The following is a 14,589-nucleotide window of genomic DNA, read 5'->3' as shown; positions in this document are numbered from 1 at the left end:
TGGGTTTGTGTGGCTCAGGGTCTGGACACCGTGCATAAGCAGCGCGTGGCGGAGGTCCTGAGCGAGCCCGAGGCCCGCGAGAAGCAGCGGAGCCGCGAGAGCTTGACCTCCGACACGGTGAAGTACGAGAGCGGGCCGGACGGTGGCGAGGAAGTGAGTATGAGCGTGGAGTGGAACGGGGGTAAGTACAGTACACAGCCCTACACACACATCTGAGAGTCTGCACACATACACAGTTCCTTTCTGGACAGAAGCCACATGCTAAACATCCTGTTGAAATAGATGTATGAGACACACAGTGTATATACTGTTGCTACAGAGAGATGTCCATTATTTTTAAATCTGGAGCATCAACGGCTGTACTTATATACTATGTGCTAGTGCTGGGGTGTGTACACAGTAGACGTGTTGTCGTCATTATAAGATAACAAATGTAAATGATAATCAGGTTTCCAGTGGTTTCTGTCAAGAAAGATACTATGAGGTTACTTAACTCTGATGATAACAGTTATTTAAATGAGAAACATGTCAAAGATATGTCATTACTCTGCTACACGTAGTTTGCTGATTGACTGTCAGAATCCTCTCCTGCAGTAGCTGTTGCTTGAGCTTCACTTTTACACTTTGATTAATAAAAGAAAAGCTTTTCTTGGCTGGATGTTGAGTCTCTCACAGTAGGTGCTTCAGTTGTAATGTGTTACATTTACATAGTGCTTTGATCATAGTAAACCACTAAACTCTCTCTTTCTAAAGCTTTTCCAACTAACTCTCTGTAAAAGCTGCTCTCCCAGCAGTAAAGCCGCTGTGGTTTCACATGGGAACTCCTCTGCTGCTGCAGAGCCACTTTCCTAACGTTTCTCTGCAGTATCTTCTCAGCTTCTAGTGACTGCAATAAGAACATGTAGATGTAGAATCTCTGCAGGCTGCTCTCCATCTTTCTTCTGCGGCTGCTCACTTAGCAACAGTAGTCATAGCGCCCTGAACAACCAATCAGCATCGCCCCTCATACACACTGTCAGCTAGTTATTATCCTCCAGCCTCCTGCAGACAATCTCACATCAGCAGCTGATCTCTGGACCTATTTATATCAGGAAGCTGCCTGTCGGACCTGGAAGAGCTGCAGCTGGAAGTTTGATAATGATTTAGTAAATAATGTAAACACATAATGTATGATCATTTAAAAAAATACAATACTAACCTTTTTGCAAACTCTTAATGTATAACTTCTCATACATTTGGTCAATATTACATGACCAAAAAAGAATGGGCAAAATGATTGACAATTCTAAAACTTCCCCACAACTCACACTACATTTAATTTAAGGGCTGCATTTGATGGTTTAGGAAAAAGCCTCATCACATATTGTATCTTTGCAGTTCTAATGACTCAGACTGTTATAAGTGACATAAGACTGGCAGGAGCAGTTATTATGATCTACCTGAGATGGATATAAACATAGTCATATGTTATTTTAACCCTCCATTGCTTCACTGTAGCTGTCAAACCACATGTTTTTCTTCCAAGCTGTCGAATATATTTTCACTTCCACTCCAGCTCTCTCCACAGGCGTTTCCTTTCACTTTATTATAAATAATTCCTCTGAGAAGCAGCGTGACTCTTCAGTGTGTTCACCTGACTCAACACGGGCTCTGTACTGTACTCTTTCTGTGATATCTGTGTCCACTGTGATGTTTGTACCTGTGTGTTTATGTGTTGATGAACCTCTGCTTTGCATCTGTGTGACGACCCGCTGCCTGAGAATGAGAAGTGTGATTTATTTTTGTTATCTTTGTGTCTTTCCTTTGCTTGCTCTGTCAGCATGTTGGCAGCCAGAGAGGAATACATGTGTATTTAATCAAATGCACAATGCTGCAACAATTGAATAAACTTAAATTTAGAGCTAAAATTTTTAATTAATTCATTTGTAGATACAAAATAAATAAAATGTTTTTAGCTTTACAAGTGTGTATATTTAGCCTTTACATTTCTATGTGAAACTCTGAAATAGTACTTGATATTTTAAGTCTAAACGGTCAGTATTGTACTGCCACATAAAAAAGCAAGAAACAGATAATATATAAAAGAATATGATATAGAGAGTATTCGTCTGGCTGCTCTCATCCTTCTCCTCCCGGCATCCCCTCTCTTTTGTTTTGTGGTGCTCTTACGGAGTGTAATCTGTTCTTGTTGATGTGAGTTGTGCTCAACAGATACAGACACAGTTTCCCTCCACCATAGTACACTGTGCTATAGCTCCACCTGGTGGAAACTCTGTGGATCACAACACAGTAACTAAGCAGAATGAACAACAGACAGACGTGTTATAGTATTATTTGAATTGTGTTATATAAACCAGCCTAATGACATGAACCAGAGTTGATAGACATGAGGTTTTTTGGAGGCTTTATTCCCAGCCTGTCAGAGAATTGTATCAATATGTGAATTAAAAATACTTCATTGATTCCTGGGAACATTTGATTTAATTTGCTTTTATTTTAGAATGGAAATGTAGATAAACACAGTTATATTGTTAGATAAATATAAATATATTGCAGTATGTATTTTGTATATGACGCACATATTTGTTGCATAATAACAACAGAAAATATGGAATGTCGAAAAGTGTATATATTTGTATATAATATATTTAAATGACAATAATAACACTGAAATTGAGGTCAATAATTCATAATAATTAATCCCAGAGTCGATCAGATTATTGCAAATAAACAGAATACTATAAAACGAACTTTTACGTCAGTATTTAAGGATGAAGCTGCTGACTCTTCCATAAGTCAGTCCATTTTAAAGTTCAGTTATTCAGTGTGATATATATTATATATCACTGTCACTTCTGAAGCAGGTGTGAATTATATCTGAGCAGATTCAATCTTGCTAAATCTGTCAGTTCCTCCTGGGTTTGTTTTGTTTCTCTGAGTTAACGAGTCAGTGGGTGAGACCAGAGGCAGTTTGGACCGGACTGTGGGAAATGGCCTCAGAGAAACTAAATACTGAAATCTGCTCGTTCGCACACGCCGGTGGAGAAACACTGTGTCTGATCTGTGACCTCGATAACTTTATCAGTCTCTCTAATCTGCTTCTCTTCCTCCTTCTCACTCACTAAATTCCTCCTTTACAAACGTTCTCTCATCTCTTTTATTTCTCTCTGTGTGTTTCTCTCTCTTCCTGCTCCGTGTGACCGGCAGGCATAACTCCAGATGCCTTGTAATGGTTCTAAATACACTTGTCTTCTGCATGACGGACGCCTCGCCTCCACGCTTCAGCTTTGCCGTTTTCTTCAGCTCTGACTCCCCCCCCCCCCCCCCCTCTATCTTATTCTCCTCCCCCACCTCTGGGTGTCTTGATGGGGATCCTTCACTAACCGGAGCTATAATGTTAATAAGCCCCTCTCTGTGCTGGGTTTTGTGGGTAATGTGGAGGCAGCTTGTGTGTCTAAATCCAACGTTGTGCTTCGGTATCTGTCTTGAAGCGTTGTATTGGACTGTGTGTTTCTGCTGTGGGGGAAGAGACCGGGGGGATGTTTCTGTATATCAACACTAAACTCTTCTCATGTTGTTCCTGCTGCCCTTTATCTCTGCTTCCTCTCTTTCTGTCCCTCTCTGCTGTCTTTAACCGTTCACATTGGCTGTAGACTCGTAGATAGGCTGTTTGGGGTGGATGTGTAAAGGAGATGAACAGCACGCCCTTAAACCAAATCTCTGCCTGCTCCCTTGTTCTTTTAAAGCCTAACCCTCTCCATTTTTCACCTGGACACCCAAACAACAATTGCTATGTTATTTGATTACTTGGAGCTTTAAACAATGAGGCAACATCTGATACCAAATGCACCAGAAGTGTGTGTATATTTCAACATATAATATAGTAACCTTTTTTTTTTTTTTTTAATGACTGTGTCTTGGCCATTGCTTCATCATATCATTAGTGACCTCCTGAGCATCTGCTATTATTTTTACATATAACTGTAACGCAATACATGATTGTCACTAAAAGCCTTGTCTCTACATTACAATAAAAAAATAAAAAATTATTGATTAATTAATTTTTAATAAAAATTCAAGTTAGTAGCTAATAAAGGCATACAAAGACAGAAATATATAATTCTTTCTTTTAATAGAAATATTTCTTCTGCCTGTAAAGTGTCCAAACCAGGCTTTTCTGGATAAGCGCATTTTAAAACAGTCATTGTCCATGCCGGTTTCAGTTGGATTATTTGTCACAGTTGCTCCGATCAGATCGCTCTCCTCCATTTTGTAGATTATTTACGACTTTTGAATCCACATAAACACATCGGAAAAATCCTGTTTACTTTGAGCATGTGTTTTAAACAGTTTAATCCCTTTGTGAATTCTTTCCACTTGCGCCGTCCTTTAATTTCTTCATACAGCGGGAATCCAAATGAATGAATCCTGAGTCCAATCACCATCAAAGTCACTCCAATAGTGCTCCTTAATTACGCTTTCATCCTCCTTTAACTAAATACTTCACATTCATCCAGTTTGGGACAGTAGTTGTAGCATTTTTGAGACTTTGAAACTTTAATTACCGCTGTTGCAACTTCCAACAGGAGTCATTTGGGGGGGGCTCTTGGGAAAAAAGGTTGGGAACCCCTGTGCTAGAGTAGTGTGAAAAATGAAAGTAATATAAAACTTAATTCGTCAATGGACACAGAAGTGACGAATCATATCAGTCAGTTGTCAAAAAAAAAAAACTGCCAAAAATGTGTTTAATCTCTGAAATGTGAGGATTTGCCTCTGAAATCTGTCACTTGTTTCTGTCTTTATTAAGATAAAAACAATACATTGATTAATACAAAAACAAAAGGGGAGAACTTATCACTAAAATAAGGAATGGATAGCTTTATGTCACTGTAAACAAATACAACCTTTATTCCAGGTTTGAAATGGTCAGAGTTATACTTTGAACACTAACCTCTCTCTCTCTCTCTCTCTCTCTCTCTCTCTCTCTCTCTCTCTCTCTCTCTCTCTCTCTCTCTCTCTCTCTCTCTCTCTCTCTCTCTCTGTGAAGTCTCTCAGTTTAACTCAGCAACACCTAACCTCCCTTAGTGGTGACTCACAGCTCATTGTGACGTGCTGTAAATAACATCAGCGTTTCTCGTCAGCATGATCGAGAAGAAGCACCGTGGATTGTGGCTCTGTTAGAGTTTAGTCTTTAGTCTCTGCTGCGTGTCATCTGTTCACAATGAAATCAGAATAAACTCATGTTGAAAACGTAACAAGAGGACACGTTAAAGGTGACAGGATTCATGCACGATCTGATTAACCTCAATAGAATAGAGTTTATCTGATAAATGTGACACTTCCCACTTAATGTCAGTTTGTAGGGAAATGAAGCTTTTGTCCTGAACATGGTGCATCCTGTTACCTTCTGTATATCTCTGTAAATACATATCAGCGTGGGCGCACTAATATTGCATTTTTTTGAAATCTGGGAAATAAAATAGTCTTCTTGTCTCTGTTTCTTTGGCTAATGACCTTTCTGCGTGTCCTTCCTGTCCTGTGTGCATCTTTCAGTTTGTCTTTCTTAACTTCTAATAAAAGCTAAACTCTTTGCTCACCTGAAACCTGTGCCTGTCGCCTCTTTGTGTGTCCCCTCTCTTTTCTGTGTGTGTGCCTTCATATCTAATAATAATAATAACCTCAGCTGCAGATCTGGCCACTTGACTCAAAGCATTTTGTAAACACTTCACACTAACACGCCTAACTTTGGAGATCTCTACATCACCACATCCTTTTTAATATTCAAAACCTGATCTGAAATGTGCTCATAGACACATATTTGTCCTAAAGGAATAATGCCATGGTTGATTCCAGATGTCATTACATTCATTCAGTGCGGCTAAATGATCCTATTGTTTACTAAGAGGAATTGGGTTGATGACATGACATAAAACAGAATATGATTATTAAGTAGCAGAGACCCCGCTCATAAAGACGATTTCACTGTTTAACTTTTTCTGATTTACAGTTAATTATTTACCAATATTGATACTATCGGCCAATATTAGCTTTTTTTTACAGTATTCAATCAGTACCCAGCATGCTCAGCTTCGTTATCGGCTTCACCTTCTTTCACTCAAACTAACATTACTCTGCCAGAAACACTGGTGCTTTGATTACATCCATGGAGGCTGGAATTGACTCTAATGGATCATCATGTCCCATTTCATTTGACATGAACTAAGTAATCCCAGTTCTGAGGGTTAAAGATGGAGTTGCCATGCAGCCTTAATAAGTCATCAATCCTGGTTTTGTTGAATTCATAAGGGGCAACACTTTTTCAAAAGACTGATCCAGGTACTTATAGTATGTAAAGGTGGTAGTGAGCTTAACTTCACCCGTCAAGAAGGACTCCATGTACCGTTAGCTGAAGGTGAAACACTAACAAATAGCAGCGCAATAAATAGTTCATCTGTGTGCAGTAGGGCTGCTCAATTAATCATATTTTAATCGAGATTACGATTATGGCTTGCAAACAACGTAATCAAAATAAAACGATCTTTTTTTAATTATTATTATTTTTTTTTTTTGGTTTTTCTGTTGAATTATACTTAAAGTTCAGGTTAATTAACTGTTAAAAACATACTGTTCACATTTGTTTTCCTCCAATAAATGGATGTTTTCAAAGTCAATGAATAATCGCATTTACAATTATTGACCCAAATAATCGAGATTATGATTTTTGCCATAATGGAGCAGCCCTAGTGTGCAGCATTAGTGCGCAGTTTGGAAGAACAATGCCCATGGCAACTTCACAGGTTTCCAATGAATGTGCATCAATCTGCGTTACTGCATCGTGAAGACACATGGTGTTTTGCATTGAAAAGATCGTGCCCCTTTAATGATCAATATTACCGTTTGACCCATAAACCCTTTTGTTTAAATCTGCAAGTAAAACCTCAAACTTGAAAGAGACATTCAAATGTAAATCTTATGTCCCAAGGAAACCTTAATATTGAGACTAAATGCGCTTTGTTGTTTTAGCCTACATATACTGTATAGCATTTAAAATGATTTAGACTTGGGTCACATGGGTCTGACACTAATGTCCAGACAGGACGAACACTCTATGACTGTGTGTGTGTGTAAAAGCACTCTTTAAAAAAATAAAGAGTGTGTGTGTGACAGAGTGTAACGCTGCGCCCTCTCCCCTCAGGACGGCTCCGGCTCTCTGAAGAGGAGCGGCTCCTTCAGTAAACTACGAGCGTCGATCCGCCGCAGCAGCGAGAAACTCGTCCGCAAGCTGAAAGGCGGCGGCTCGTCCCGAGACAGCGAGCCCAAAAACCCCGGGTAACTATCCCCATCATGCACCTGGTGACTCTCACTTTATGCACTGGAGGAAGGAGCCGGCACTAACCAAAAAAAGAAAGAAAGAAGGGATTCGCCGTTCTTTGCTGGCGGTGAAGTCACTTTTAAGCTGTTTGCACATGAAATGATGGAGGGAGCTTTCACTGACACTCACTCTGGGCCTTTCCCCTCACATCGGTTCACTCTGTTCTCCACTGCCTCTGGACAGTGACTTTATTCTGCATGGTTTGGTCGAGCTGTTATTAAATATAAGGACCACTGTTAAAAAGAAAAACTGTAAAAAGTAGTGTTGCTTTCAGAATAAAATGAAAAAATATAACAATGTCATTTACTGTAGAAAAGACTCATAAGTGCAATATTTAAAGAAGTTCCTATAGTATTACATGAAAACACTTTGACACAAAATACATAACATTTTAAAGTATTTTTTTTTAGTATTTGATCAAAGTTGAGCGTACACAGATTAGAGTTGCAAAACTTTAAGGTCAAATTTTGTAAGAATTCAAGAAGAAGTCACTATATTTTTAGATACAAGTTGCCATAAATTCTATATAAATAGTTGTTATATTTTTAACAAAAAAATTATATTTAGAAAAAAGTTGTTAAATAGTTGTAATTTTTTAAGAAAAAGTGGTCAAATGTTTTATATTTCAAGAAAACTGTGTCTTTGTTACAATTAAAAAGATTACAGCTTTTTTCTGATAAAAAGAAATCAACCTATTCTTGTATATTGTTGACTTTTTTTCCAAAAACCATATTTTCCTTTATTATCATAGTTTTTCTTTAAATTATTACTTAATCCTTTAAGTAATTTTGAATGGAACTGTTCCTTACAGTGGTCCTAATATTCCTCCGAGTGATCAAACCTGAGCATGATTAAAGTGACCAAAGCAAACTGTAACTGAGCGGTGTGCAGAAGTGTACCGATGAAATGGGAAAATTATGCAACTGTTTCAAACTCTCTTTCTGTGACGGGCGACGTGTAGAAACTGCAACGGAAAACAAACTAAAGTCTGCTTGTGAAACGCCTTAATGCTCGTTATGCCTGTGGAACTCTTGTATTTAGTTTTAACCACTAATAGTTACACCTATTTATTGCATTGTGTGGCTTTGGGACTATTTATTTCAATTTGTTTTGAAATATAGTTCTGTTTTACTCTTTGGATTTTATTATTTTCTTTGTGAATTCCTAGAAAACCAACCTGTCTGCATGGCTGTTTTTTTTTTTGTTATTGAATTTTTATTTATGAATAAATGTGTTCATTTGACTGTTTGGACTTGCATGCCTCGTCTGTGTGCTCCCTGGTCTCCATTTCCTCTCTGCTCTTCTCTGTGGCTCTAAAGATGGTGGACATGGTGATGTGGCTGCAATTATCATCATCATCATCATCGACCGATTTGTGATGTTCAATCACTGCAGAAACTTTCCTTTTAACAAGTCGACAAGAAACCACCTCCTAAAACACTTTCTTGAGCGCTTTTTATTGTATTTGACAGTTAGGGAGAAAAAGCCAAAGGGATGATGAACAACACACAAAGTGCTTCAGTTAACTGGTTGTGACTTACAGAACGAGGCTTTCGGTATTCCTGAGAGTTTTCCATAAAATTGGGAAGAGTTGCGACTTCCTGCCAAGAAAATGGGGCCAGTTTTAGATGCAAAAAATGTAAAATACATCCAATCAGGCGTGTCTGGCACAAAACCATAAGCTATCCTCTAAGGGAGTGGGTTATAACCATAGACTGTATATATATATGGTTATAACCTGCAAAACATCAGAACAAAACCAAATATATAATCTTGAATTTGAGTCATCATTACTATTATTATTATTATCATTATTATTATTATTATTATTATTATTATTTTTAATAATTTCTTGTCAGGATGGTTGCGTTTCTGCAGTGATTTTATTCACATCATTTGTTTTGGGGCATGTTGGTGTGCATGATCTTCACTGACATATAAATATGAGATGACTGCTTATCAATAAAAACATGTGTTGCAGATAACTTAAATAAAAGTGCTGTGACCATCTTCTGATAAGAAACCTTACATAAAGGTCTAACCAATAGTTTATTTTTGACTTACAATGCTTTAAACTGAAGCCATTACGCCAATAGGGTCACTTTCTTCTCACTGTTTGATAGCAATTCAAAAGAGTGTACAGAAGAAACAACAACACGGTAGTTTCCATGCAAAGAAAGAGAGCTGTTCAGCCTCTCAATTCTGAGCATGTACTATTTTTATCATATAAATTAAAGTAGTCTAATTCAGAGTGTCTCTGGAACTCAAACAAAGATCAGTTAGCTGTCATGTGTTGTGGAGACACAGTGAGAAGCATTTATCGGTGATACTAACATTTGTGTGGAAATATCATGTATGTTATTAACCAACACAAACATCCTCACCTCCACATCCCCCTCTCACCCCTCAACCTTCACTCTCCACCTCCTCGCCCTTTCACCTCCTCGCCAACACATCACCCCTCAACCTTCACTCTCTTCCCCCCCACCCCCCCCGGTGCATGTCCCTGCTGGTGCAGCATGAAGCGGGCGAGCTCTCTGGGCGTTCTTAACGTGGCGGACAGAGCTGCCATCGACCACTACCAAGTAAGGAGACGAGGGTCCCAAGTATCTGAGTTTGTTTATAACCTGCTGGTGACCGATAAGGAAAGGTCAAAGTTCAGTTTCTATAAAGGTCCCACTGTTCTTATATTTAAGGGGAAACATCTCCTTAAATATAAGATAAGATAAGATGGACCTTTTTTGACCCCGTAGGGAGATTCAGGTGTTACAGCAACAACAGAATAAGAGAGAAACACATATACTGTATATACACATGGGGGATTAAAAGAAATAAGAACAAATAAAATAAGAATAAACGTGTAGTAATCGTATTGATGGAAATATCCAAATTACATGAGTTACATTTACAATATACATTTAAATGTGCGGGATATGTTTTGTTATTATAATCTTACAGTAACACCAACATGTTTATAAAGCTTTATTTGCTCTTCATATCTGCTTGAAATCAGACAATAATTATTAAAAACTTTTATTTTTAAGTATCTTCAATTAGAAATAGTATAATTAGATTACATTTAAATTAGATACTTAATTATTATTATTTTTGAACCTTCAGCTCACCTGGTTTACCAAAAGTTTAAATCTAACTTTTTGCAGATGCTTTCTGACCTGATCTTTTCTTTCATCTCATTTTGTTATTATATATAAACACACAGGCCTGTAAAGTCACATGGGAATCTGTTTGGTGTGGAAATCACGTAATAAATAACCACCTGAGTGAGACTCACACACTAACTTCACACCATTTTGATGTTCACTAATCAACACAAATTAATAACAGGGTTTTTATTTTGTTATCTTGAAGAAAGCGACAGTGTGATTTGATGGGATAATGTATACTGAGGCACATCAAAATCATGATCTAATTCACCCTCATGCTGTTGTTTAAAGAACAAAATGACAACCTTTTATTTTTACATTAAGTAAACATTTCCTTTATCCAAGACATCTTTGAATCATATTTCTGTCTAAAGCTTTGAATAGTTTGTCTATAATTAGAAAAAATAAATAAAGCCATGTTCATTGAGTGTTTTCGTCTAAATAAATATGAGTTAGAATTCAACATCAAGATCTTTTATATCACAATTATGTGGTGTTTTGGTACATGGGAATACTGCTTTGAACTCGATTGTAATGGAATATCTAGAACTGTAGTCCCATAGTGTGATAAGAAAACCTTTTTTAGCTAAATAGTTTGACAGATTTGGGGATTTAAATAATAAAAAAAGAGAGAAGGAAATGTTTTTTGAATTTTCTGAATAAGAGCACACATGGTTTAATCGAACTTTTCCTTTTTTCTCCAGGAACGAAATAATCGTCTGAGTAAAAGTCGTGACCTGAGTGCCAGCCACACCGACCTGGCGCATTGAAGGTCTGTCGACCCCCGAGGAGCCTGTGAGGTCACTTCCTGTCCGGCCCCTCCTCACTGTAACCCCCCCCTCCCCCCCTTCATTATCCTTCAGCATCACAACATGTGCTCACTGTACAGGCTGCTTTGCACTTTCTGAAGGCGTGTGGGGTTTTACACATCGAGGATGAAGGTGTGTGTGTGTGTGTGTGTGTGTGTGTGTGTGTGTGTGTGTGTGTGTGTGTGTGTGTGTGTGTGTGTGTGTGTGTGTGTGTGTGTGTGTGTGTGTGTGTGTGTGTGTGTGTGTGTGTGTGTGTGTGTGTGTGTGTGTGTGTGTGTGTGTGTGTGTGTGTGTGTGTGTGTGTGTGTGTGTGTGTGTGTGTGTGTGTCCTTTTTGCAATATGTAATGCTTTTGCTTATAGGCAGATGCAGAGTGGAGCTTTAGTGTTAAACATTTCTCTGACAGCCCATTGCTAAATGGCCCGAGTTAAATCAAGGTGGGTGAACTAGCTTTGCGACCTCTGAAGCCTAAATCCTAAACAAACCATGCTATAAAGGGTCAAATTCACTTGATATTTTGTTGAATTTTCATTATGTTGTTATCTCAAGATGGCTACACGTGTGTCTTCCACATGCTGTTGTTTTTGTGTTTTTTTAATTTCCCCCTACAAGAGTGGATATGCCGAAACGTCAGAAAGAACTTGAAATATTGAAAAAAGAACTCTAACATCCTGTAGTTCACTGTAGTTCATTCATTGACGAAGTTTCAGTCTGTAAACCTTCATCAAGTTGAATGAATTTTGTTAAGCACAGCTTTAGAATTTGTGATCACAGTTTTCAGAAAGTGATATCACTAATGAGCTCATAAGGGAATCAGGAAATACATAACTTAAGGAAACTTTGTTATTAACTTTGGAATATTAAATACTTTATATAACTTCACCCACTGAGATTTAACTAAAGCAATGAGATACAGAACAATGTTTTTAATTGGTAAAGCTGCAGCCACTCTGCAGAGAAAGTCCAGCAATGACGTCTCTCTGTAGGCTGAACCGGACGTTAGCTTAGCGCTGCGTTAGCTTAGCGCTAAACTACAATCTGCAGATTTCTAAATGAAGTTCTGAACTGGGTTAATTAAAGAGGCCCTATTATGCCTTTTGGGGTTTTCCTTTTCCTGTAGTGTGTTATATACTGTAGGTTCCTGTTCATGTCAATGGTCTGCAAAGGCTAAAATCCCTGTGTTATCTTAAATATGTTTCTCTCCCTCAACACAAATGTTGGAGTCCTGTGGAGGAAAAACTCAACTCTTTAGAAAGGTGACTCTCCTAAAATGTTCTGTCCTGCGCTGATAGAAGATTTTGCTTTTGCTGTATGAAGGTCTACGTTTACATTTGGGTTTATTTTTGTAAATGATGTTTTATGTTATTCTGTCCTCGCGCTGCTCTGAAGAGTTTATCTTTCTATCTTCCTGTATAAAAAACGCTCTCAGGATCTCCCACTTTTACACTTTAACGGAGAAAAAGTTACAGCATTTATTTTTACTTCCTGGTATATTCGTATTAAATCAAGACAACACTTTAAAACAAGTGGAAAAAACAACAACCAAAAAGTAGAAATTGTGTAATTTAGTTAAAATAGAGATTTAAGATGCAAATTAAAAACATGTATATTTGCTTTTACCAAAATAAGAGGGAGTATTTCTCCTGTAAATAGTAAATATAGATAGGCTATGGTTTAATGATAAATATCATTGTATGTTAGGGATACACTTTTAAATGCAAAGTCTTATTTAAAACTACAAGTAATTTAATAATCGAATAATATACATGACAATAAATAACAAAGTTGATTCTGCATCACATAATTGAAGTTGTAAACTGTGCAGAACTGCAGAAGTTATTTGATATATTTTCCTATAAGACAATGAAACGCTGCAAACCCTAACACCAGAAAAGCTGTTGGAATAATTAAATAAAATATATAATCTGACAGCTTTTGATACTTATTTTTTATATCTGCAAGACACACATTTCTGTCTTTAACCAAACAATGTGGACCCTGAACTGAATTAGACTTTGTCCATCTTTAAAAAAGGGTCAGGTTTCCAAAAAAACCCCATCAGGCTGAATTGACTAAATTCTTCTTCAAATTCAGATTTTTGTAAAAAGAAAAGTCCGCAATCGCTGTTAAGGGAGTTTAACTGGAGACATTGGGACACATAACAAAAAAAATCAAAGATAATAATTGTACCGACTAAATCAAATCAAATCTTGAACCTGTGCATAGTATGGGGATTTGTTTTAAAGTATTGGAGATAAAATTTACTTTAATTTTTAAATGAAGCTTTGGTTTTATTGTTGGAAAAACTGTAATTGTCATTTATTTAATAAAATATATTACATTCTTTAATAAAAATGTAAAGAATTTAAATGAAGGCTTTCAGTAAAAATATTATACTATATAAATATATTTTTTTCCTTGAAAAAATGAAGCCCTGAAATGTAAATAAAAAACTAAGAAATTGATTTGATCAAATGAATAATATTTTTGGTAATTTTTCCTTTGTGCCTGCAATAATTAAATCTAAGCCGCGGTGATTTTTATAAAATGCTAAAAATCAAATGTTCTGAATGAAGTGTATTTTTCTTTTCTTTGTAACGGTGATTTTATCTGTTTGACGTCGCAGAGTCAGGTGTGTTGAAGCTTCTAGTTGACTGTTGATCAGTCTTCTTATTGTCAGAGGATCCACAAAGTAACGAGGCACATAACCTAAACACGTCGGATGGTTTTGAGGAACTGGGCCATATTTTGGGCAAATCTAGACAGGCAAATCTAGACAGGCAACACTTGCAGCGACTGGCAACAAAGTGATAACGAATTGTTTATATTTTCTATAAAACGTTTAGAAGTTGTGGTCAAGATGCAAAGTGGATTTATATGAAAGCATAGAAAGGCAAAAACATAAAAACGGAATATATGTGATTCCGAGTTTCTCCTGAAAACTACAAGAAGAAAACTTTATATGACATTATAGTTTTATTTTATCATGACTAATTGTGTCTTTCTAGTGTCTAATAATGATATGATGAATGGCAAACTGAAACTGGACACATGTTACAATCTGATTGGAAGTGATTTTGAAGTTGTGTTTTACAATTTCACATAAAAATTACGAAATAAAAAAGAAATGTTCCTTTTAATATTTGTTTGTATGTATTTGTATGTATATATACTGTAATATATATATATATATATATATTACATGCTAATAATAATCCTAAAGCTGTTGCTTAGTGTTTTGTCAG

At 36.9% G+C, this 14,589-nt stretch overlaps 1 protein-coding gene across 1 annotated transcript; it reads left to right on the top strand.

Moving 5' to 3' along the window:
- Positions 1-6: 6 nt before the first annotated feature.
- On the top strand, positions 7-14,484 carry LOC307046454 (kinesin light chain 4-like; the record flags this gene model as incomplete). The annotated part of the gene is made up of 4 exons (XM_079692850.1): positions 7-153; positions 7,196-7,329; positions 9,891-9,957; positions 11,241-14,484. Coding segments are annotated over 4 exons (414 nt in total), but the record flags the coding sequence as incomplete, so codon positions are not given.
- Positions 14,485-14,589: the final 105 nt, after the last annotated feature.

The sequence above is a fragment of the Notothenia rossii genome (genome assembly GCF_949606895.1).
Source record: "Notothenia rossii genome assembly, chromosome: 7".
Taxonomy (NCBI): domain Eukaryota; kingdom Metazoa; phylum Chordata; class Actinopteri; order Perciformes; family Nototheniidae; genus Notothenia; species Notothenia rossii.
The sequence above is the reverse complement of the archived record's forward strand: the minus strand, read 5'-3'. Positions and strand labels throughout refer to the sequence as shown.